This window comes from Phascolarctos cinereus, unplaced genomic scaffold (assembly GCF_003287225.1).
Source record: "Phascolarctos cinereus isolate Bilbo 61053 unplaced genomic scaffold, phaCin_HiC Scaffold_9;HRSCAF=440, whole genome shotgun sequence".
NCBI lineage: Eukaryota > Metazoa > Chordata > Mammalia > Diprotodontia > Phascolarctidae > Phascolarctos > Phascolarctos cinereus.
Window position 1 is genome coordinate 96,652,207 of NW_027556402.1, and position 26,119 is coordinate 96,678,325.

The 26,119-nt window shown below is 38.5% G+C and overlaps 2 protein-coding genes across 2 annotated transcripts in view; one reads left to right on the forward strand and one right to left on the reverse strand.

Annotated features, from left to right (window-relative positions):
• Positions 1-19,686, reverse strand: part of ETFDH (electron transfer flavoprotein dehydrogenase) — a 31,854-nt gene extending 12,168 nt beyond the window's left edge. Inside the window, exons 1-7 of the mRNA XM_020994037.2 lie at positions 19,556-19,686; positions 16,097-16,243; positions 15,438-15,667; positions 14,209-14,290; positions 11,594-11,712; positions 11,351-11,428; positions 225-371 (exon numbers count right to left, since the gene is read on the reverse strand). Of these exons, the coding sequence (XP_020849696.1) occupies positions 225-371; positions 11,351-11,428; positions 11,594-11,712; positions 14,209-14,290; positions 15,438-15,667; positions 16,097-16,243; positions 19,556-19,589 (837 nt within the window). The 5' untranslated portion in view covers positions 19,590-19,686. The remainder of the gene's footprint in view (positions 1-224; positions 372-11,350; positions 11,429-11,593; positions 11,713-14,208; positions 14,291-15,437; positions 15,668-16,096; positions 16,244-19,555) is intronic.
• Positions 19,687-20,124: 438 nt separating this feature from the next.
• Positions 20,125-25,021, forward strand: CUNH4orf46 (chromosome unknown C4orf46 homolog). The gene is given in 3 exon segments (XM_020994039.2): positions 20,125-20,425; positions 20,428-20,474; positions 23,341-25,021. Coding segments are annotated over 3 exon segments (375 nt in total). The 5' UTR covers positions 20,125-20,271; the 3' UTR covers positions 23,515-25,021.
• Positions 25,022-26,119: the final 1,098 nt, after the last annotated feature.

Consider the following 26,119-nt stretch of genomic DNA (forward strand, 5'->3'; position numbering starts at 1 on the left):
AAATGACCTGGACCATCTCTGCCGTAATGAGATTTGAACTGTAAATACTTTAAAGCAGATTACAAAATATTTCAAAGGCTCTTTACTACCTTTACAATAAAATAATTCAATTCAATTTAAAAAAATGTATGTCTATTTGCCATGAAAAATGGCTGTGTAATAATAACAACTGACTTAAACTTTACCTTTCAACTACTAAAATTTCTAAAATGACAAAATGTTACCTCCTTTAGCCCAATACCATAGGTCTGGGGTTCACAATTGGTCCTCAAATTAAACTTCTTATACAGCTGCTTGGCAAGATGTCCGTGACAACCTTCGCTAAAAATGGTCACTTTGGCATGTAGCTCTAGTCCTCTTTCAAATGTGTCCTGTAAAAGCACAGCATGCTATAATCAGCATTGCCTCCAACTATATGCTACAATGCAGACTTGTTCTCTGGGTGCATGAGGTTATGGCTATATACCTATCCTCAAAAGATCTCATTTCATTGGTCCACACTCTAGGAGGCTGTTTTATGAACTGCTGTGACCAAGAAAATCCATCATCTGGTGGTCACTGCCCTGATGATGAGCCTTTCTAAATTTAGCTATGCTGCTTGTCAGCTGACAATCCATCTACATGGCTCTTATCTGAAGAAGGCTTTTCTAGCTTGCTAGGACTTTTACTAGCAGGGCCTTTGAGAACCCATGCTAAACCTTAATAACATGAAGCATCAGAGTAGGGTCAAAGAAAAAATGTCAAATTAGGGCTATTCAAAATTTCAGATTATGAAGCTCAAATGACCAAGATTCTACTTATACCACATTCTTTTTGGATTAAAAAATGAAAAAAGTAAAAAAAATTATCAACAAATAAAGGTATGAGGAAGATAGCACGTGTACCCCAGAGCAAGACAATAACGTAAACCTCACTTCATAGGACTAGATTTGTAGCTAAGAGATGTCCAACTAGTTTTGTTGAGAAGTTTCTCAAGTGGGGCCAGCAGACAAAGCTGATCTTCTGGAAGGGAGATGTGCTTTAGTTTTGGGAAGGACAAGAGATATGGAAACAATGGGATTCACTGCTGAAGGGAAAAGGTCCTGGAACAAAGAGTCACAGTGAGGTTCCAGCATCATCTTGGCTTACCATATCACCCCCCACTCAAGGGATTTCTATCTTGAAGAGCCAGAGTCATGTGAAATTATAAGACAGAGGGAGCAGAAAGGACACTTGGCCTTGTCACATGGCCTAAAATGCCTGCAGGTCTCAAACCTATTTTATTTACAAGACTGCTTCTAGAGAGGCCAAAAAATAAGTGGAAAGAGGGCTAGCCTCAGCAGGGTTCAACTTCTGTCTGAAGCATAGACTTGCTATATGACTCTGGGCATGTCATTTAACTCTGAGAGGTTCAGTTTCCTTATCAATAAAATGAAGATAATAATGCACACACTACCAATAATCTCAACTGGTTTGTTATGAACAAAATGCTTTGTAAACCTTAAAGTTACTTGTAAACATAAATTTTTAGTATCATGATTAGGGATCAGAGCTTCAGAAAAAGGACAAAACCTTGGCATAGATACCTCTATAAATTGGCTATTGGCCTTTAAAGATAAATAGATCAATAAACTGGGCAGATGGTGATACCTCTCTTTTTAACCTAATGATTTACTTATCTGATGGCTGCTTTCTTCATTATTGGTTGCTAGCATATCAGAGCAGTTTTTGAGTCTAGCAAAGTGACAGACTGCACTTGTGTTTATTCTTTTATTACCAAGATTAATAATGGGAGGATGTTTTAAAAAGGATACATGTGGACTTCCAGGAGCCAAGATGGTGGAGTAAGAAGTAAGTCGATCTCACTCTCCCTTACTAACCTTGAAAATACTGGAAGAGTGGAGCCAGCAGAAAGACAGGGTATGGCAGTTTTTTAGCTTGTGAGGCTAGGGGGATTAATGGAAAAGGTTCCTCTTGCTGTGGCTCAAGGAGACCAGTACAAGACAGGAGACATCCCAGAAAGTCAGTGGCAAAGTCCCACCTCAGCAAACCAGCAGGAGATCCTGAGTCCCAGGGAGGTGGAGGGGGTAAGTGCCAACACCACGACCTCCTGTATGCCTTGACACAGCCAGGGGAATTGGTAGACACCAGGGCACAGAACCACCAACTGTGCAGCAGATGGGCTTTCACTAGTGGCTCAGCCTACCTGTGCTCTAGCACAGCCTTGGGTGAGGAGGTGACCTCCAGAGGCCAGACCACCCCTCTCCCCACACCCCATCCTGAGAGCTTCAGTGTAACCCCAGGGAAACGCAGAAAAACCCCACCTGGCCTCGACACACACCAGATACCACCACCAGCTTCAGCTCAGCACTAGGTAAGTTACAGCGTCTACAGCCTCCAGCTGCCAGAACCTAAGGCCCTAGCACACAAAGCCAGTAACCAGGCCCCTAGTCCCCTGAACAAGAAGTGTGGGACAGTGCCCCCTCTGTGCCCTAGAAGCAGAGATCAACTTTAAAAGCCAGGAAAAAGGCAAACCATAAACAAATAGCAACAAAGAAAAACAAAGACCATAGGTTCTTACTGCTACAAGTAAGTTATCTCTTACTTGGGTCAGTGTTCCCTGTGCTCTAGCAGAACTCAACTTTTTTTAAAAGTCTGGAAATAGGCAAACACCACAAGCAAGAAGCAGAAACGGACAGTGACCACAGATTCTTACTATGGGGACAAGGAAGATCAATGCACAAATTCAGAAAAGAACAACATTGTCAATATACTCACATCTGAAACCTTAAAGCAGAATATGAACTGATCTCAAGCCCAAAAAACCTTCTTGGAAGAGCTCAAGAAGGATTTTAAAAGTCAAATAAGAGAGGTGTAAGAAAATTGGGAAAGGAAATAAGAGGTATGCAAGAAAGACTCAATGCTTGGGAAAGGAAGGACAAAAACTGACTGCAGAAAACAAGTCCTTAAAAAGTAGAATTGGCCAAGTGGAAAAGGAGGCACAAAAGCTAACTGAAGAAAACAATTCGTTAGAAATTAGAATTGGGCAAGTGGAAGCTAATGACCCTATGAAACATCAAGAATCAGTCAAACAAAATCAAAAAAATGAAAAAATTGAAGAAAACATAAAATACCTTATTGGAAAAACAAACTGACCTGGAAAATAGATCCAAGAGAGATAATGTAGGAATTATTGATCTACCTGAAAGCCATGATGAAAAAAAGAGCCTGGACAGCATCTTCCAAGAAATCACCAAGGAAAACTGCCCTGGGGTCCTAGAACCAGAGGGTAAAATAGTCATAGAAAGAGTCCACTGGTTACTTCCTGAAAGAGATCCCAAATTGAAAATGCCAAGGAATATTATAGCCAAATTCCAGAATTATCAGGTCAAGGAGAAAATACTGCAAGAAGCCAGAAAGAAACAATTCAAATATCATGGAACCACAGCCAGGATTATGTAGGACCTTGCAGCTTCTACATTAAAAAATCAGAGAGCTTGGAATGATATTCTGTAAGGCAAAGGAGCTTGGATTACAACCAAAGATCAACTATCCAGCAAAATTGACCATAATCTTTCAGGCAAGGAAACGGACATTCAATGAAACAGGGATTTCCAGAACTTCCTGATGAAAAGACCAGAGCTCAGTGGAAAATCTGATCTTCAAATACAAGACTCAAAAGAGCCATAAAAAGGTAAACAGGAAAGAAAAAACAAAATGCTATTCAAAAAGGGCAAACTGTTTATATCTCTATACGGGAAAATTATACTTGTTAACTCTTGAGAACTATATTTTTATTATGACATTTAAAAAGGATATACATAGTCAGAGGATGTGGGTATAAGTAGACTTTGATGTGATGATAAAAAACCTAATTAAGGGGTGAAAAGGGATATTAATGGGAGAAGAAGAAAGGAGGCAGAAAAGGGTAAATTACATCACATAAAGAGGCATAAAAACATTACAGTAGAGGGAAAGAAGGGAGGGAGATAAGCATTGTTTGAACCTTACTCTCATGGGATTTTGCCGAAGGGGAGAATAACATACTCAGGTATAGAAATTTAACTTGCACTACAGGCAGTAAAAGGAGAAAGGGGAAAAAAAAGGAAGGAGGTAGCTAGAAGGGAGGGAAGAAGTACCAAGGGAAAAGAACGAAAAGGGAGAAGGCTGATAGAATGGAGGGAAGATTGAGGGAGGCTGTGCTCAAAAGCAAAACTCTTTTGAGAAGAGAAAGGAGAAAGAAAAGCATAAACAGGGGTAAAATAGGATAGAGAGAAAGACACAGATAGTAATCATAACTATGAATGTGAATGGGATGAACTCTCTTATAAAATGGAAACGGATAGCAGAGTGGATTAAGAACCATAAGCCTACAATATGTTGTCTCCAGGAAACACATTTGATGCAGAGAGATACACATAGAGTAAAGGTAAAAAGCTGGAGCAGAATATATTATGCTTCAGCTGAAGTAAAAAAGCAGGGGCAGGGTGATCTCAGACAAAGCAAAAGCAAAAATTGATCTAATTAAAAGAGATAGGGAAGGAAACTATATCCTGCTAAAAGGCACCATAGACAATGATGTAATACCATTATGAAACATACATGCACCAAGTGGTATAGCACCCAAATTCTGGCAAGAGAAGTTAAGGGAGTTACAGGAGGAAATAGACAGCAAAACTATACTAGTGGGGGACCTCAACATCCTCCTCTCTGAACTAGATAAATCTAACCACAAAATATACAAGAAAGAATTTAAAGAGGTGAATAGAATTCTAGAAAAATTAGATATGGTAGACCTCTGGAGAAAACTGAATAGGGATAGAAAGGAATATACCTTTTTCTCAGAGGCACATGGTACCTACACAAAAATTGACCATGCACTAGGGCACAAAAACCCCATAATCCAATGCAAAAAGACAGAAATATTAGATGCATACTTTTCAGATCATGATGCAATAAAAATTATATGTAATAAGGGGCCATGGAAAGATAGACTAAAGATTAATTGGAAACTAAATAATCTAATCCTAAAGAATGAGTGGGCCAAACAACAAATCACAGAAATAATCAATAACGCCATAAAAAAGAATGACAATAATGACACAACATACCAAAACTTTTGGGATGCAGCAAAAGCAGTTCTTATGGGAAGTTTTATATATCTAAATACTTACATGAATAAAATAGAGAAAGAGGAGATCAATGAATTGGGCATGTAACTAAAAAAGCTAGGAAAAGAACAAATTAAAAAGATGTATTTGTAGATATATCTTTTTGAAAAGGAAAAAAGTTCAATTCAATTCAAACATTTGTATTTCATAAGCATTTGCATGGGGGAAGTATATATTGGTTGCTGTTGTTCAGTCCTGACTGACTCTCTGCAATTCCATTTGGGCTTTTCTTAGCAAAGGTATTGGAGTGGTTTGCCGTTTCCTTCTCAATCTCATTTAATAGATAAGGAAACTGTGGCAAAATTACTTACCCAGAGTCATACAGCAAGTGTCTGAGACCAAATCTGAACTTAGGCCTTCCTGACTTCTGGCCAAGTGCTCTATTCATTGGGCCACCCAGCTGCCTCCATATATACAGGTAGAGTTCATCAATTCAGAGGGGAAAATAATCAGTCATAAGCATTTAAGTCCAAACATTCAAAAGAATGAGTTTGAAATGTTCTCTGAAAAGAATATTTGAATAAAATGAATTTTTTAAAACAGCACTAAACAGATATTTAGAAAACATGCAGACTCAGCTATAGGCCCAAGTTCTGCCCAAAGCCTGGGGATGAAACAATGACACTTGCTGGGATACTGGGGAAAAGATTGTTCTATACATGAAACTGAAATGGGTATACCAAAATAGTACCTCATTGCTGTCACACCTAGCTTCTAGCTCCCAAACACTATGACCTTAGGCTTTGAGCTGAGAAAGATTTAGAGGTCCTGATAAGAAAGGCCGTAAAAATTTCTGGGCTAAATTCCCATCATGTGTTCCTCAGGAGTAATTCCCAGGAACATGAGATCAGAGGCTTTCATGCTATGTTTTAACGGAAAAAAACAGGAGCCAAGGAGTCAGGAAATTGTATGACCTTAGGCAAGCAACTTAACTTTGTTGGGCCTTAATTTCCTAATCTGTAAAATGAGGGAACTAAACTAGATGTCACTTCTAATTCTAAAATTCTGTGAATCTAGAAACATTTAAAATTATGTTTTAAAACACCTTTTAAATATTTCAAGAATCAATGATTTTACTGGTAAGTAAAATCCTTTGGCCAGGGCAAATCACAAGTTCCTCCAAAAGTTGGAACAAGAGACTACAGCCAAAAAATTAACCTTCCTAAAGCTAACCTAGTGATATTCTCAACCCCTTAGCTAGGTTGGTTCTTGGAGAATAGATATACTGTTTGATGTCAGGCAGTAACAGAAGCCTTTCATTGCTTGTTCTTTGTGGCACAGCCTTCAAGAACCCAGGATCATCTACTTCCATTCACACCATGACGAGGTACAGAAGTAGGACTTTTGTGTAACACAATTCCAAAAATATGTAAACTCTATCATATAACCACATTGGTAGATAGTAGGATTACCTAACTGCAGTGAAAGCCCAATTAAGGTTGCGTAACATAAATCTATAGTGGACCCAGTCAGAATGGTTGTGTAACTTTCTCTATGGGAGTAATCCAAGGCTAAAGCTTGACAGGGCACAACTGGTGAGTCCAGGGCCTCAAGAAAAGAAGACAGTGGAGAGTTAAACCACTTCATCAACAGGTCAAGATGGAGAAAAGGGGAGAGAGTGGCTAGTGCAGGGGAGATGGCCTAGGAGAAAATTGAGGGATTAGAGGCTGTGGTGTGCACAAAGAGCAAGGTTTGGTAGAGAAGACAGAGGGAGAGGTGAAAACCCAGTAGATTATGGTCACATAAAGGGATTTCAGAATTCTTGAACATGGAGGTGGTACATTTGTGGGTGACTGCAAGATCAAAGTCATGGCCATCTTTATGTGCGGTTGAGGTGGGTGGAAAAGTGGGTCACAGAAAGTCAGTAAGTTGAGGAACTGACTTGTTAAGATGAGGGAGAATCAATGTGTATGTTGAAGACTTCTAGTATAAGGGCAGGGGTTAGGTAAGAAAGAAAATTTGAGAGCCATGAACTGAACTCATTGAGCAAAGAAGGAAGTGAACTAGAGGTCTGTAGACAACAGCTACCAGGATTTTGATTGGGTAGTAGATATAAATAGCATGAACCTCAAAGGAGAGGAGGTTACTGAGTGATGGAGGTGATGACAACCTGGAAGTGGCAAGAGGGAGCAAGAAATATTCAACTTCTCTGCCTCAACCAAAGAGCTGAAGGCAAGGCCAGAAATTCAGCTAGTACTGGAGAGGGTGTCCAGAGAGGCTGTGGCATCAGGGGGCAGCCAGGTCTCAACAATGGCTATAAGACAAAATGAATGGTAGAGGAAAAGATTTAGGGTGAAGGGAAGTTTGTTGCCTAAGGGCACAGTGGAATGGGTGGGTTGGTGGTTTGGGATGGGAAGGTGGATGGGGAGAGAAATAAGAAACCAGATGATGGGGGATGGGGAATGAGGTTTTTTGATGATCACCTACATGATTTCACAATCACTGAGGTGTGTAGATCATAACCAGGTATAAAAGGGGCCATTCTTTTTCTCAAAGGAAGTTGAAGATCAGGGTTGGAGACCAATACAGCACAAGATGGAAGGCAAACAAGAGATGGTCAAATGAGGCCCCATTTCACTACTTCGCCTCCCTCTAAAGGCTGTAGATTAGGCAGAAAATGGTCAGTAGGAGATGGAAGTCCTCTCCTTTGACAAGCACAGCAGGAAATGGAAGGCCTGGGGTCAAAGGAGTCTTTGCAATGGAAGTTTTCCACATTGGGGCTGGGAGATCAGGCTGGAAGCAGAAGGTAGAATTTGTCTTGTGCTAGCACCACGGAAATCATCCTAGACAGGCCCCTTGCCGCCTTCCCTTGGGAAGGCTGCCAGAAAACTTTTGTTGGTAGAATTTGTCCTCATTCCTTGGATGATGTGTTTTTTATTTTATGGTGTGTTTAAACATAAACCAACTCAAGTTCTTCTGGATGTAAAGAAAACATAATTCTTAAATAAGTAGTAGGTATAACTTGAAATCAAAAGAATAGTCTTTGGTGGCCACAGCATAGAAAGAAAGTCTGTCCCTACTCTGAGCTTTTCAATTCCATGTCTGAACATAGAGAAAGTAATCACTGCCAGTAATGCAATTTCCACATGTGGATAGCATATACTATATATAATACATGCATACAAAATGTAGCTATAGACTTCACATTAAGGTACTTATTAAGAACCAAATATGTGTGTAACTAACACATAAATATATATATCTACATATATAAATATATAATATATACACAGACATGTACGTACACACATATACAAACATATATGAATGATAGGAAGTTTGGCTTCAAAAGGGATTAAGTACAGACTGATTCTTTGTTCATTCCTCTCTTGGACAACTTCATACTATCATGTATGTACCTCAGGTCTTTAAGGCTCTGAACCTGAGCGCCTAAGCAATATTTCAAAGTTTCTTTTTTTTTTTAAATCATGAGAGGATTCTGGGAAGATGGTGGAATAGGTCAGAAAATTCTAAGCTCACCAGATTTTCCCCCACAAAAGATAAAATAGCTCCGGTGAACAAAGGAGGTGTGTGTGTTTGTGTGGTAAAAATAAATAAGAATAGGGGCATAACTGGGGTACTTCTGGGGACAATCAGAGATTTGAAGAAAAACCCCAGGACAAGGTTTGGTTCCTGTGAAAAGCAAACACCTTAAGGCTAGGGTCCCCTTTAACAAGTGGCAGGCTGCTTAAACAAGCCACAAGTCCTGAGATCAGCAGGTGCAGTCCTCTGCAGCAGCCAAAGGAACTTTTACCCTGGGAGTGTAAGGGGAGTTGGGTGTCTGAGCCAGGGAAGATCGAGGGAACCTCTGCTGACAAGGAATGGCAGACCCAGCACAATGGCAGACCCAGCTGTGCTGCAGAGAGAGAAGGAAAGAGGACATGCCCTGCCAGTGCTGAAGCAGTGGGGCAGGATATCGTTGGCTATGGACACTCACAGGAGGCTGGAGGTTTGGCTTTGATTCTAGGGTAGAGGGGAGAACTGAATATTTGAGGCAAGTTGCACCATTCCACATACCCCAAGACTAGAGGTGATTATAAAAATTAAGTTACTACCACCAAAAATGCATAGGTGAAAAAGAAAGAATCCAACCACAGAAAATTATTATGGGAATAGAGAAGACCGGGGTTCATTGTCAGAGGAAGATATTGAAATAAAGAAACTCTCTTCTACACCAAAGAGTAATGCCAAATGGTCACCTGCCCAAAAAGAATTTACAGAAGAACTTAAAAAGGACTTTAAAAATCACATGACAGAGATTGAGTAAAAACTAAAATAAATAAATAAAAACGATCCAAGAAAAATAAGAAGATTATGAAAAGAAAATCAACCAATTAGAAGAGGAGATTCAGAATCTTAAGGAAGAAAACAACACCTTTAAAATTAGAATTGGGCAAGGGAAAGCTAGTGAAGTTAAAAGAGACTAAGAAATACTACAACAAAACATAAAGAATGAAAAAAAAGAAGAGAAAGTGAAACATCTTATAAGAAAAACAACTGATCTGGAGAGCAGATCAAGAAGAGAAAACATAAGAATAATTGGAGTACCTGAAAGCTATGACCAAAAAGAGACTCTTGATACTGTAATACAAGAAATAAAGAAAATTATCCTGAAGCATTAGAACAAGAGGGGAAAGTAGAAATAGAAAAAATCCATGGATCACCACTTGAAAGAGACCTTATGAAGAAAACTCATAGGAACAGTATAGTTAAATTCAGAAACCCCCAGCTCAAGGATAAAATATTAAGAGCAACAAAAAGAAAACAATTTAACTATGGCAGTGACAGTTAGAATCACATAAGACCTAGCATCGGTGACCCTACAGGACTGCAGGTCTTGAAACATTATATACTGAAGAGCAACAGAACTGGGGTTCTGGCCAAAAATCTCACACCCAGCAAAATTCAGTATAACTCTGAATGAAAAAAAAATGGACATCTGATCAACTTGTCAAACTTTCAAGACTTCGTTAAAAAACAAAAAACTGAACTGAAAAGAATATTTGATACAGAAGAGCCAAGAGAAACATAAGGTACATAACAAAGACCAACTATAAGCAACTCAATAATGGACGGACTGTTTACCTTTTATGTATGTAAAACGTATGTCTAAGATTGTTATTAGTAATCGGGTAGTTTGTAAGAAAGATTGGGGTAGACCTGAATATGATAATGACTTTAAAAAGTAAAACTATATAGGAATAGCTAAAAAGAGTAATTATCTCTCACAACTGAAGCTCGAGAGGAAGAAAGTACATAGAGGATTTAGATAGGGGAGGAGGGCTGGTAGTTCTGGTAACCTACTTTTATCGGGAATGGGTTCAAGAGGGAATAATATATATGTAATATATATATGTATGTATACATACATACATATAGACATATGAATATAAAAGTCTTCTAAATTCAGAAGAAATAAAATGGTAAGGGGATGGGGGGAGAGGATAAGGGAGGGATTTTTAGAGGGAGAGTGAGGGAATAGGTAAAAGGGGGGTATAGAAAGGTGTTTAGATTTACAGACTTGGGAGGCATCACTGGAGGTAGGGGTAGGCTTAGCAACAGGAGGGCAAGGTAGCAAGCAGAAGTAAAGAAGAAGAGTCAGGAGGGATAGGAAATAAGAGACATGAACAAACATAAAAACAAAGATCAGGAGTAGAATCTGTTAGGGAAAGTATACTCTACATATGTATCATAGGTATATATATAGTTTTGGTTAGAGTAAGGGGAGGAAAAGGGGGAAAAAGAACAAATTGAAAAGTACACAGCAGAGAACAAAAAAAGCTTTCAAGGAAGCAAAGAAAAGATGAACAGCTCTCAACATAACATGTAGGATAGGCTTTCTTGATACTGACATTTATTGCTATGTATTTTGAATCCTCTCTTTATCTTCTGCTGTGCATATGACACTTTTTTTCCCTTTACTTTGAATTTAGATTTCAAAATTTAAGTTTATGATATATTTCTTTTTCTTTTCTCTATTGTGTATTTGAGTTTTGGTGTTTGAGTCCAAAATAAAATTTGAAAAAAAGAAAAGAAAAAAGTTCTGTTAACTAATATTTGAGAATTCTCTTAACTATTTGGGCAATTTATGGCATCGTTAAATTTTTTTTGTCAAAATGTCAAATGCATTTTCATCATCTTTAAGTTCCTTTAACACTTTTATCAATTTCTGAAAATTACATTATTATTAAGAAGTTTACCTTTGGTGCTCCATCCTTCTGTATGCCTACATCATTAGTAGCAATTCCTTTTACACTGCCATCTTCATGATATAGGACCTTATTTTTAAAGACAGAAACAAATTAATCACTATTTTTTTCTATAAAACTAAAATGTAATTCCTTTACATGAACAAATCTCTTCTCATGCATACATCTTATTAAACTACAACCTTCAAAATAAAAATGTCTCCTTATTAGGATCGTGGAAGAAGATTTCATTACCTCTGCAGCTGCATACCCTGGGTATACTTCAACACCAAGCTCTTCTGCTTGCTGTCCCATCCAATTAACCAAATGGCCTAAGCGCACAATATAATTTCCATGATTATTCATTGGAAGACCTACAAATACAGAATGTATACTCTTAAGTATTTACTGGTAATATATTTTAAAATAATATTCTTAAAAATAAAAATTAAGTAATAAAGATCTGAGTTTAGTATTTATTTATTATTTACTCATTTCAACATATTTATTTATCCATTTATTATTTATTTATTTCAATACACTAAGGATCCACGTTTCATCATTGTATGGGTTCATTCTCCATAATGTAGATTACAGTTCCTCTATCCCTTATCTATCACTGCTTCATGAGTTAATACCATTCATTATTTCATCTGAATATCACTTGATGGTCAAACTTCTAGTGATACGTCCCTTTGAAATTAACTAAGGCTGGTGGAACTGTGAACTGGTTCAATTTGAATGCAGTTTGGAACTATGCCCCCAAAGTCATTAAACTGCCCGTATCATTCAACCCAACGATACAACTACTGGGCATGTGTCCTAACAAGAAAAAAGAAAGAAAACAAAAGAAAGAAAAAATATAACTGCTATGGGCAATAAATATTCATAGCAGTCTTTTTAATGTAGCAAAGAACTAGACACTAAAATGATTTCCATTAATTGGGGGAATGGTCAAAAAATTATGGCATGTTAATGTAATAGATTATTACTGAGCCATAAGAAATGATGAAAGGGGCAGATTCAGAGTCAAGTCAACCAACATTTATTAAGCAATCATTAGATATCAGGCACCATGCTAAGCACTAGGGATACAAAGAAAAGCAAAAAATAGTCTCCGCTCTCAAGGAGTTCACAGTCTAATGGGGGTGGCAATATACAAACCACTATGTATAAACAAGAAATACATAGGGTAAACTGGATCAAATCAAATCAAAATCAAAGGAGGGAAGGTACTAGCATTAAGGGGAATTAAGAAACATTTTTTATAGAAGGTGGGATTTTAGCTGGTCCTTGTGAGAAGTCAGGGAAGCTTGGAGACAGAGATAAGGAGAGAGAATCTAGGTATGGGGGACAGCTAGTGAAAACGTGTAGGAAAAATGGACTGTCATATTCCAGAAACAGCAAGGAGGCCAATGTCACTGGATCATAGATTACATGGTACATGGAGAGGAGTAAGGTCAAAGAAAGTTATGAAGTACTTTAAAAGCTGAATAGATTTTTATATTTTATCCTGAAGGTAATAGGAGAGCCAATGGAGTTTACTGAATAAGAGAGTGATAACGCCACCCATATCCTTTAGGAAGATCAATCTGACAACTGAGTGGAGGATGGACCAGAGTGGGGAGAGATTTGAGGTAGGGAGACCAATCAGAAAGCTATGGCAACAATCTAGACATGAAGGGATGAGGGCCTACATCAGAATAGTGCTCATGTCAAAATCAAGAAAGGGGAATATATGAGATGTTACAAAGGTAAAACTGATAAGACTTGGCAAATTGATTGGATATGGTGAGAGAGAATGAGGAATTGAGGATGACATATAAGATTTGAGTGTGGGTGATTGGGAGGATGGTGATATCTTCAACACTAATAGGAAAGTTAGGAAGAAAGGAAAGATTATAAGAGAAACTTGTGAAAACTTCTATGAATTGATGAAAAGTGAAGTGAGAAGAATCAGGAGAATGAATCATACAATGACTACATCGCTAAAAAGAAAAATAACTTTGAAAGACTTAAGAACTCTAATCAATGCAATGACCAATTATGACTCCAGAGGATTAAGAACAAAATATACTATCCCCTTAACAGAGAAGTGATGAATTCATGGTATAAAATAAGATATGTATTTTTAGACATATCCAGTATACATTTATGTTTTGTATGTCTATGTATATGTTATAAGTGAAAGTTTAAAAAAAACTGGGCGGGGTTAGAAGGACTAAAGAAAGCAAAAAGCATTAATAAAACATTTTTTAAAATGTACAGAAGAGAAGGGGGTTTAGAGTGAAAACATTAACAAGCAAGATAGCTTTTGGGATTAGTGTGCTGAATTTAGCATTTCTTTTTTAAACCCCAAATCAAAAAACAATCAGTACATAATGATATTTGCAGTTTCACATACAAAACTCTTTTTCTGTTCTTTTTATATGAAAATATTTGCGTCTGTCAAATTAAAAAATAAAATAAACTTAAAAAAATGAGCCCAGCTCAGATGACAGACACATAGCTTATCGCTGAAGACCTTCCAATTTGTTAGGTGCTGTCAGAATATGTGTCTTTGACAACCCAGGGTTACTTCCTTACCACCAAGACGGGACAGAAGATCATTTGAATTGGGAGACAACAGACATAGAAAGAAGAAGTACGTATATTTTCATTACAGCTATTCATCTGTCCCAAATCTAACTTCTTCAGTAATGCTTCCATTATTTCGTTACATTTTGGTCTAGATTTGTGCTTATATTGAAATAAAAATCAAATTACGGCAAAGGATTTTAAAAAGCAAATTAACCTATACAACTACAGTACTTACCTCATTTCCACTTTCCTACCTTCTCATTCAGTGCTCAGAATCCCTCATTTCTTACCTGGAAGTATTGGCACAGGAATTCTAAATTTCTCGGTTAAAATTCCAAATTTATCTTCTGTTACAGGAGTGGTGAGTGGAGCCTTTATATCAAGAATGAGGAAAATATAGAAAGTTATTCACAAAAATATTTATTTTACACTTAAAATAAAAACACTGCATCCCTTTTTCATCACTTTATGGGGATTAACAGATTTTATATTATTTTAGGTGGTGACAGATCTCTGAGTTAGAACTTATAAAACAGTCAACACACTGAGAGACCTGTGAAGAACAACTTTTCTTTTTATACCAGAATTGGTAACATTAATCTAAAAAACATGTACTTCAGTTATTATATAGAAAAGAGGAACAGAAACCATTCTGGATCCGATTTGCTCAGCATGAAATGCACAAGGATGGTATACATTTTTTAGCTTTTTCCTAAGAGTTTTCTCATGTTACCTTATTCTATTGTCAGAATAAGGTAATATATTATAAAACTACCCTGTGAGGTAAGACATCACCCTTACAAATTAGGAAACAGGTATGGAAGTATGTGCCCAAAGTCAAGTTAGCAGCAGAGCTAAGAATAGACAACAACTATTAGACATCAATTTGCTCTAGTCTATGTTAGTTTATACATCTTGAGTACTTTAAAAGATGCATGATTTTCTTGGTGTAGCAACTCCTTTCCATGTGCTTTAAAACACTGCCTTCCTGAGTTCCTATGGCTGAAAAAACATCTCCTAGCAGCCAACTTTCTTCTGATATGGGGGAGGAGGAGAAGGGGTGATAGAGACTGTGAGAAAAAGGGACAGGGAGATATAGAAAGTGTGAAAAGGGAAGGAAAGAGAAGAAAGAGAGGGAGAGGGGCTGTATGTTTATTTTCAAAATTTAAGTTAGCTTCTCTGGATTGGAAGCATTGTTTCAAGGTTATAAATAAGATTTGAAGAAGAAGGATTACATAACAAAACTTAATGAAAATCCTCTTTTTTTTCCAATACAAACGGTTCAACTTTCAAACGTAGGTTGTATCATAAATCCTATAAATACGCAGAAAATACTAAATTAAATTAAAATCTCAAAATTACAACCTTGACACTTAAAAATAATTTTAGTCCTAGTTTTCTCTTTATTCACTAAAAATTTTCATAATTACCCACTGAGAAAACTTTTTTAAATGAAAAATATTTATACAAGTATTTGGATTGGAGATGATTTTAAAAAACAACCAATAGCTGTGCATACCCCTTTCTCTTTCCAGTCTGGGAAGAGTTCTTCAAAAGCAGATGGTTCAAGACAAGCACCAGAGAGAGTATGGGCTCCTATCTGAGCAGCTTTCTCCACTAGACATACTCGAATTTCTTTTTCATGTTTAGCAGCCAACTGTTTTAGACGAATAGCTGCAGAGAGACCAGCGGGGCCTCCACCAACTATTACTACATCAGCTTCTTCTGCAAATCTCTCCATGTTCACTCCTTTAAATGAGGTTTAAAAAAAAAAGAATTAGATATTATTTTCAGATATTTTTGTTAGATATTATTAGATATTATAAATTCTAACTTAAATACAATATTTATAGTAAGTATATTGCTGTAGTAGGTGCTTCCTAAATCCTGGAATAGTGTTGATTTTATTAGCCTTGTTGAATCAAGTGTCAGCTTTGATTCTTCACATATACCAGGCATCTAAATGTCAACTTACCTAGGGATTAGTATCTAAGAATGTACTTGGCAGAAGTACAATTTAGATACACTGAATACAAAATGTAAAAGTTGACCTATCATGGGAAAACTATAGATATGTCATTCCTTAAAAGGAAACTTTGAAATTGTCCCATGCTTAGTGTTTTCACACTGGCCTTACCTAGAAAAACTTGCAACAATTTTCTGCCACTTCTTACTTACCTTCCCATCGACTGTCTTTTTCCCGAGGACAGACTGTATAGTGTGTGGTAATACGAGGTACCGCAGAAGCTGAAGCCCATCTTGCAGCAGCAGGACATAGCAGACAATCCTTCTTGATTATTTTTAGAGCATGTAAGCACTGACGTGCTGCATAAAAATCAAGGACATTACTTTTGTAATTTAATTTTCATGGCAAATAAATCCCTGTGAAGCAGCAGGGCACAGTGGAAAGGACACTGCATTTGGAATGACAGGGGCCTGGGTCCAATCCCAACTCTGCCACAGACTCACACCTGGGCCAAGTCTCTTCATTTCTCTAGTATCAGCCCCTTATCTGTAAAATGAGGGGATTGGGCTAGATGTTCTTTAAAGCCTCTCCCAGCTTTAAAATTCTACAATTCTATTAAATATCACTATTCTTCCAATCAAACTATTCTACACACCATTCCAGGAACACAGAGAATAGACTAAAACCAAACCTAGAAAGACAGGCTGGAACCATATTGTGGAGAGCGCTGAATACTAGGCAAAGGACCTATTTAGCTATAATGACCTATATCTTGTTTGTTTTTTCTTAATAGCCAAAATGCCAATATGTATACGTTTCAGGTTCTCCAGAAGTATATCAACTTATCAGTTCTCAGACAGATCTCGAATGTAAAGAACCAGTAACTGAATTAACGTTCATAGTCTAAAAATGCTGACCCAGCACTTCCTGCAAACCATCACAGTGGAAAAGGTGTGCACAACAATGAGGGCCAATCTACAAACATATCTTTTTAATATGGCTCAGAGAGAAGTACAATGATTTGCTGGTGGTCACAAAGCTTATAAGTGTCAGTCTTAGGATGTGAACCCAAATCTTTTCTGGGTCAAGTCAAATGCTCTTCTACCAAATGCTGGTGGATAACCACAAAGTTAAAGCCCAAACCCAAAAAAACTAGGAGGGCTTCTAGCACATTAGGTAAATCCTAAGGATTTATGGATCTATGGAAGAATACGGCAGAGAATGCACAATATTAGAAGATATAAATCTGTACTTTTCTCATCATAATTCTGAAATAGGTAATATAACACTTTTGGGGTCACTCAGCTAGTCAATATCAAAGTTAGCACTTTCTGACTCTAAGATCAATGTTCTTAACTCTACAATTCAATGTATAATATGCTGTCATATGTTGAAAGAACTGGAGATGTTTGAAAAAAAAAAGTTTGGAAGGACCATAATGACAGTCTTTAAAGATATGAAGGGTTGTTATGTGGGAGACTAATTAGGCTTTGGGTGAATGGATTACACTATGGAATTAAGGTTGTGAGATCATTCATTTAAGTGTCTTATTGGTCATTAAAAGGCCAACCCCTTTTTTATATATGAGGAAACTGTTGCCACAATAATTACACAGATTATAAGCAGCAAAGATAGCATTTGAACCCAGGTCCTCTGAATCTCAATCCAACAGCCTTTTTACTATAACATGTTGTGCCTCATGTTCTCTGTGGTCATTGGGGACAGATCTTGAATTTAGAGAACCAGTAACTGAATTAATGTTCAAAGTCTAAAAACATCGACTCAGCATTTCCTGGCTTCCTTTCTGTCAGCATGCCATCACAGTGGAAAAGGTATACACAACCAAGGGGCAGAAAATATAAGGAAGCAGATATTGGCTAGGGAAAGGCTTCTTAAGTTAGTTATCCAATGCCCAAAGGGCTACAAAAATGTGCATACCCTTTGATCCAGTAACAGCACTTCTAGGGCTGTATCCCAAAGAGATCAAACAAATGGGAAAAGGACCCACATGTACAAAAATATTCATAGCAGCTTTTTGTGGCGGCAAAGAATTGGAAATTGAGAGGATGCCCATCAATTGGGGAATGGCTGAGCAAGTTGTGGTATATGAATGTAATGGAATGCTATTGTGCTATAAGAAATGATGAACAGGCTGACTTCAGAAAAACTTTGGGAAAGACTTATATGGTCTGATGCTGAGTGAAGTGAGCAGAACAAAGAGGACTTTGTACACAATAACAGCCACGTTATGCAATGACTAAGATTGTTAAACTGAACCCTTCTCAGCATTATGAGGATCTAAGACATGTCCAGAGGCCTCGGGATGGAAAATGCTGTCCACATCCAAAGAAAGAACTATGAAAGTCAAATCGCTATCACTTATTTTTACCTTCTGTTGAGTTTTGTTTCATCTTTCTGATGGTTCCTCCTATTGGTTTTAATTTTTACTTACAAGTTCACTAATGTGAAAATGAAGGCAGAGGGGAGGAAGGGGGAGAAAACTTTTCAACTCAAAAGCATATGGAAGTGATTGTTGATAAATCAAAATAAATTAATAAAAAAAAAGTTAGTTATCCAAAATCAGAGTGTGCTACTGACTATAGGGTATGGCATGGAAGGGATAACTGAATGTATTTGTATGGGTGGAGGTGGGGAGATGGCACTATGAATTCCTCATGAGAAGTCTTCTGAGGCTAGATGATCACAAGCTGGAAATGTTCTAGACAGAATTTATGGTATGGATAGGTATTGATCTAGATAACCTCTGAAGTCTCTTTCAGCTCTAATATTATATAAGTCCGCATATTAGCTAGGGGAAGGGGAGACAGGACTGCCTAGGGAGGCTTATTCCTGCAGGTAACTTCATCACTATAATTCTATTTATCCGGATACAACAAGCTTTGAATTTTCAAAATTCAAACAAAGCCTGTTTGGGTTTTCTGAGACCAAGATATTTTAGAAAAATAATTAACAGTGGGGTGGGGGTAGTTTCCACACCAGGAGTTCCCCACCCAGATGAAAACACAGGTGTGGATTAAATAAACAGTAATATAATTACTGTAGTTGTAACAGAGTAAAAAGCAAAACACCACTACAACCAATAAACTTTTGGCTTTTTAAATTGTATAACACTTTTTTATTACATGAAAAACTTTTTTCTTCCACTCCATGCTAGGAATCACCACACACAGAGATGCACACAGACACCGCCCCCCCACCTTTAAATTTTATAACACTTTTCTTATTCTTATTTTTCTCCTGAACTCCATGCGAGGAGCTGGGAGGCTGATTTGGGGGCATCTCGTGGGCACCTTAATCGTGGGGTGACCACTCCCTTGGGCGCTGGGCCGGGAGGGTCCGACGCACTTGAGCCCGGCCAGGGTCAAGCAGAGGGCAAGCTCCGGACTGAGGGGGGCGTGTGGAGAGAAGCCGGGGCTGACACAGGTCCCCTCTGCTTTTACCTTTACCCCAGATACCAGCCCTGCCTAGGGCGGCCCCGAGGCGCAGCTGCTCCCGAGGCAGGTGGGCAGAGACTGGGAGAATCAGTCCAGGAATCACAAAGACTGGCATGACCTTTGCCCTAGTTTGGGGGGTGGGCTAGGCATCCCGCTTCCTTTCATTCCCAGCTCTTCTTCCTCCTTTCCCAGACCTCACTAGGGTCCCCAGCTCACCGGGGCTGGACAGCTTCGCCAGAAGCACCAACATGACGACAGGCACAGGTGGGCTTCTCCGGCTCCGAGCCGAGCAGGATGAATCTACTAACTCTCAGACTCCGCAGGACATCTAGGCCGCGGGGTGCCCCATGCACTCTTCGCTGCACTGGCGCCTCTACTGACTTTCCACAGAGTCGCCTCATTGACCCCGCTTCGCTCCTTTCCCGCCTCTCTGGGATTCTGCGCAGGCGCAAGGGCCTCATAGCCTGACGGAATATGGAGTCCATTAGTTCCTCTACTGAAGTTCGGCGCCTCTCTAACGTGAACTTAAAGGTCACAGTTTGGGGGAAGTCCGTGAATCCCATCATATGACGCGAATGGAGAAGGGAAGAAGACAAGGCAGAGAAGCACATATTGGGATCTATAGTGCTCCGGGACTAGCTCAAGGGAGCTCCCCCTGGAGCAAATCTCTTTGCGCAGGCGCGATGGGCTTATAAATGGAAGCCTATGTCTGGGATCTTATTGGTTGGTTCCCGGTGCTCAAGTTGATTTTGCTCTTGCTACTCACCCCCCCCCCACCCCCCGCACCCCCCGTTCCCCCCGGACTGGGAGGGCGGTGCGAGACAGAGGGAGGAGGGGGAAGGGAGAAAGGGGCGGGGCCCCCGTCTTGGGCGCGCGCAGTTGAAAGGCCGTTACCCTGACCCTGCTCCACCTTCTTGACACTTCTGTTCACCATGGCCGAGGCCCGAGCTTCGCCGCCGCCGCCTCCTCCTCCCCCGTCTTCTCCTTCGTCCCCCTTGGCCCGCGCCGCCGCTTTCTCCTTGTCCCCGGAACTCCCGGCGGTTTTGGCCGGGAGAATCCAGAACCGGGGACGGGGCCGAGCCATGGAGCGCCGTCCGCGGACCCGCTGGAGGAGGTCGAGATGCAGATCGATGATGTAAGTCCGGCGCCCGCCCTCGGTTCCCGGGAGTCTCTCTCTTCCCTCCCCTGCTCGGCCCCGCAGAGGGGGTGGGAGGCGGCCGCGGGTGGGACTCCGGGTGATGCTGCCCACCCGCAGCCCCAGGTTCGCCAGGTCTGCTCTCGAGCGCCGGGCCTTGGGCAGTGAACGGGTTAAACCCACTAGGCCCTTCCCCCCGAACGGCCTGTCCTGGACTTCGGGTCTGTCTCGTTCCCCATCCCTCCGAAGCTCAGCGGCGCTACTGAGTCTGCGTGGGAACCCAGCCCCTCTGGGCGGTGAAACCTGCCCTCCCGAGCTTTGGGGGATTTTCTAGAGTTGTTCCCGGAACTTGTCCTTCTGTCTCCGGACTTTGACTCCAACTCTGCGCAAGGCACGCAAGGGGTCACGATCTCACTGACGGGATCAGATATATTTGAGAATCAGTCTACGAGCATTTATTAAGAACCTGTTATTTATGTGGCAAGCTTTGTGCTAGAGCCTGGGGCGGGGGGGGGGAAGTCAGAATGTTTTAAAAGTCTCAGCTCTGTACGAGCTCTTCTTCGGTTGGGGCGTTTGTTAAGCCACAAAACCTCAGAAAGGTAAATAGAAAGTTCATACAAGAGTAGTTACTTGGATCAGGAAAGGTCTCTTGTAGGAGGTGGCACCTTAGCTGTGCTTTAAGAAGCTAGAAAAAAGGCATTGCGTTCCATATTTAGGGGAGCCACCAGCATGTAGCTGGAACTTAATACTTGAAGATGAGGTAGGGATTCCCACCTGCGTACACGAGTCTTTAATGTTTAACTTGACCCTGGTTGGATGCGTGATCTAGAGCAAGACACTTGTCAGCCTCAGTTTCTACAGCTGCAAAATGGGGATAATTAGCACCTACCTCCCCATAATCGTGAGGATCAAATGAGATAATATTTGTAAAACCCTTAGTAAGTGCCTGGCACATAATACAGGGACTTGTTTGCTATCTTCCTTGTTTCACTTCCGACAGTCATGTGCTGGACAATAGGAAGGTAATGAAGATTCATGAATCCCTTTGGTTTCTGGACAACCCCCCCCTCCCGTGAGGAAATAACTGTGAGCAATTTTTAGCTTGGTTGATTTCAGTAAATAGTGGTTATAGATACCTCTTTTGTATCCATCACCTTGCATAGCACTCTGCTCCAAGCTAAGATTTTTAAGATTCTTTCAAGTTTTACATCGACAGACTCTTGTGAGATCCTTTCCTGCAGCAATAACAAAAAAAAAAGGTATTTGTTTCCAGTAAAAACTGAACAGAGGGAAATGGATTTAGATTGCAGAAGGAGGAATTATAGTTATAAGGGATTTTAGGGAGTGATTTATTGGGTTAGGGAATCACTTTCTTGGAGAGCTTTTAAGAATGAACTCATTTGTTCAGAATGGAAGTAGGGGAATGAATAAACCAGGTTTTGTTCGATATATATTGTTGATTTTTTAAGAAAAAAATTAACTTTAGATGCCTATTAGATGCAATTATTTTTATTTTTCCCCCCTCTAGATAATCTTAAGAAATAATAGGACAGCCTTCTTCAGAAAAGATGAGTTAAGTTTCTTGTTGAGGAAATATATGTCAGTACCTGAACATGCTTTTATACTTATTGGTGTACTTTTAAAAAGCATTTTAAATAAAGGTTACTTATACTTGGGAAGAATAATTTAGTTTTTGGGAGTAGGGTTGTGAAAACTGTGTTCTAGAGATAAATATCCTGCAACAATGGGCAAAAATGTTTCCTAGAATCTTTTAGATCACAGATCAGGTAGGTAACCTGTGTTACCTTGGGCATGTTATATAACCTCTTTGGGTCTCAGTTTACTCAATATGTAAAGAGATAGTGTTGGATTATGATTTCTTAAGTGTAATTGCATAAAATACCAGGTGGTAGCTTATTGCTTTCCTATGAACTTAACAAATATCAACAAATATGAACATTTCCATATACAAAAAATAACAGAAAAAAGATTACATGAAATGGAATCTCATATAGTTTTTTTTTAAAATGTTATCAACTTTACTCTGTAACTCTGTCATTACCTACTTCCGTGCTCTCCCTTCTGATAAATAAGTATAGTAGAAAAAAAAATTCACATGTTGGCCTTTTCTGAAAATGGATGTCTCATTCTTCACCTCTGTCTAATTCATCTTCTCTCTGCCAAGAAGTAGGAAGTATATATCATCCTCAGTCCTTTGGAGTTATGATTGGTAATTATAGCAGTCACTTATTCAAATACCACATTTGTTCAACCATTCCCCTACCTAATAGGCACCCACTTTGTTTCCAGTTCTTTTCTGCAACAAAAAGTGTTGTTATATACCACAAGTTGTTCATCCGTTCCCAATTGATGGACATCCCCTTTAATTTCCAATTCTTTGTCACCACAAAAATAGCTGCTATAAATATTTTGTATAAATAGATTCTTTTCACTTAAAAAAATTTTTTTTTGGTGTACAGACCTTTGGCCATAGTTCCAAATTGCTCTTCAAAATGGTTGGATCAGTTCACAACTCCACCAACAGTTAATGGATTTTCTCTTTCTATTTCCGCTGGACTTTGTTGATAACATTGGTATGACCTTTAATATCCATTTTGAACTTATTTGGATAGGTTGTGTGAGACACAAATCTATTCAAATTACTTTGTTAAAAATGTTAGTCACTCTGAAATGAGATCTTCTATAGTTTTTTTTTGCTTTATATTTTTAATATGGAATTTCACACTAAAAATCTTGAGTATATTGTATATTTGTTGGAAGGGTTGTGGTAAAATGACCACTTATAATTGTGAAATAAGCTACAATACTTTGATTCTTGTTTCTCTCTCTCTCTTTTTAATTTCAGGCAGCCTTTTCATTAATTAAACTTCTTGAGGCCACATCTGCTGTTTCAGCCCAAGTGGAAGAGCTGGCATTCAAATGTACTGAAAATGCACGATTCCTTAAAACATGGAGGGGTCTGCTAAAAGAAGGCTATGATTCCTTGAAACCAGACAACCAATTCAGCACAACCAACTAGATGTTGAAATAATGACTGCTTTAGGAAATTGGGGGCAGATTTGCTACATGTATAATGCTTGCACTTTTTCCCATGTGATATTTGCACCTATGGATGTATAAGACTTTATTTCCAACAGTTATGGGTATGACACTTTGCTTTGTAACTGAATATTAAGACTTTACTTCCTTGTGTATGTTTCCTGTTTTAAAAAAGGAAAATATTTACTTAATTTTGACTCTGGATTATATTTGATCTTGTTCCTGAGTCATTGTGCCTACTAAACTTTCACAGGCTTGTTTTACTTTTAAAAATAAATTTTATCTGTGATTAAGAAACTCAGAAATAGAATAACTCAGTTTTAGAGTGCTTTAAAACTTACAAATGCTTTCCCTACAACAGTCCTCAGACTAGGCAGTACAGGTGTTATATTTTAGTACTTCAGTAGGCCTATGATCTCATCAGTGAGGATACTCCCCCCAGCAGTATAGATCACAGCCTATTCATGCTTTCTCTGCTTGTGTGGCTTTTATTTATGTGCTCTCAGCAATTTGCCCTAAGGTATCCACTCAACTTGCTGAAGGTCTTCCTTGCAGTCTTTTAAAATTATGCTGGTATCAGAGCAGTACTCTGGGATGTTCATCTATTGTTCCTTACTTTTGCTATTTGGTTGGCCCACTTTCTTTTCTGATAATTTATCTCTAGGATGATACCTTTTGGGCTGCCACTTGTATACACACCATTGTTGGTGATGTGTTATACTACTGGTTTGTACTCACTGTATGTTTCACTTTTGTCCCTTTGGGTCACCTAAATTTTTAGATATTGTTATGTTCTGTGATTCATAGCTGTATTGTTTCAGTGGAAGAATGTTGCTTTAAAAAAAAAAGGGATTTTAGTTCAGGAAGCAGTTTGGACTTGTTGAAAGTACTGTTATTTCTGAAAAGCATTTCAGTCTGTATTCTTGCTATTCAGTCCTGGGTCTAGTTCATTGTCAATCTGAGAGTATGTCTAAGATACTATTAGCCAAACTCAGTACCTGGTCACTTGTATATCGTAGGTCTAGGATAATGACCATTAGGTCATTCTTCATTCACATAATTTTTCCTGTCTATGTTGTTGGGTCAAACTCTGTGTACTATATGTATATATATCCTCATTTTCCTGATGAAGAAACTGAGTCTCAGAGAAAGTGGGAGAGCTAGAACTTGAATTCCAGCACTTCTGGCTTCTAGTTCTATATATTCTTTCTACCAAATCACACTGTCTAGTATTAATTCTTCCCTGGTTCAATGCTGAATTGCCAATAGAAATGTTATTTTTTTTTTCTTCATGTTTCTAGAATGGAAATATTGGCCAGTGAAAGTACTAGCCATTTCCCCCTCCTTTGAATGTATAATCTAAAGCTTCCTTGAGTGGGAGAAAAAATTTTTTCTTTAACATATGTATAGATATATTCTTTACATGAACCACTGCCTTACTTCATTTAAATATATGTAAACACAATAGATGAATACTTTTAAAAATATGAATGATGAAAGTTTTTTTTTAAACTTTTTATGAAACCTGGGATTTCACTCAAAACATTTTTAAAAGTTGCATGGGACACATGTATATCCCCCATGTTTCTCTACTTAGCTCTATTTTTTTACTGACAATTACAATTTCTTACATCTAATCCTTTTGTACACTTGATTATTATTTTTAAAGTGCCTTATGCTTGTATGGTTCTAAGATAGTATTTGTGGATGTATGTAAGTTAGTGTTTCTGTAGTAATTTGTATGTAACTTAGTGTTTCTATAACTCCTTTGAAAGCAATGAATTGTTTTAATTGTTTCAGTGTTACTGAATTTAAAGTTCACTCTTAACTACTTTTTGTAAATTTTTTAGGGGTCCAACTGTGATAACCGCAGTTTTTTTTCCTGAATCTTTTGTTGCTCCTTTGGTTAGTTTACACTGTGTTGATACCAAAGCTATCAAACTCTGTTACATAAAATCTGTGAAATCTTTGGTGGCATAATGTTAAGAATTTTGTGTAAATAGGTGCTTAGAGAATTAAGTCCTGCAACCCCTTAATGGGAGAGATAAAAGGAAGTAACAGTTGCTAGACTACCCAGAGTCACAGTTCTGTATTTTATCTGAAGAAGATAAGTTTAGAAAAAGAGCTGGTGGACCATTCTGTACTGTGTTCCCTGTACCAAAAAGGTAGTTATTTCAATGGTAGAGGAAATATTTTTAAAAGAATGTGGTAGAAACAATTTTATTTATGTAAAAATAAAATTTTTTCATAAAAAAATTTTGAAGCTTCCATTTATTTTAAAATTGATTTAACAAAATGATTAGTAGCACATTCAACCCATATTCCCAACTCTGTTGAATTTCTTTGGAATTTTATAATCCTTAATAGGCAAATTAGTTAAAATTTCATGTCTTCATTTCACTTTTTCTCACCTTTTCCTACCTCTTTCATTTTTTTAAAGAGCCCTTGCTAAGTATTGTACCAAAGCAATGCCATCAAGAAGCAATGATTTGTCATTCTCCTATAATTTATGGTCAAAGAGTCTACTTGACATTTTATTGCTAGGTTGTCAGAACCATAAAATTTCCAGGCAATAATCCCAGACT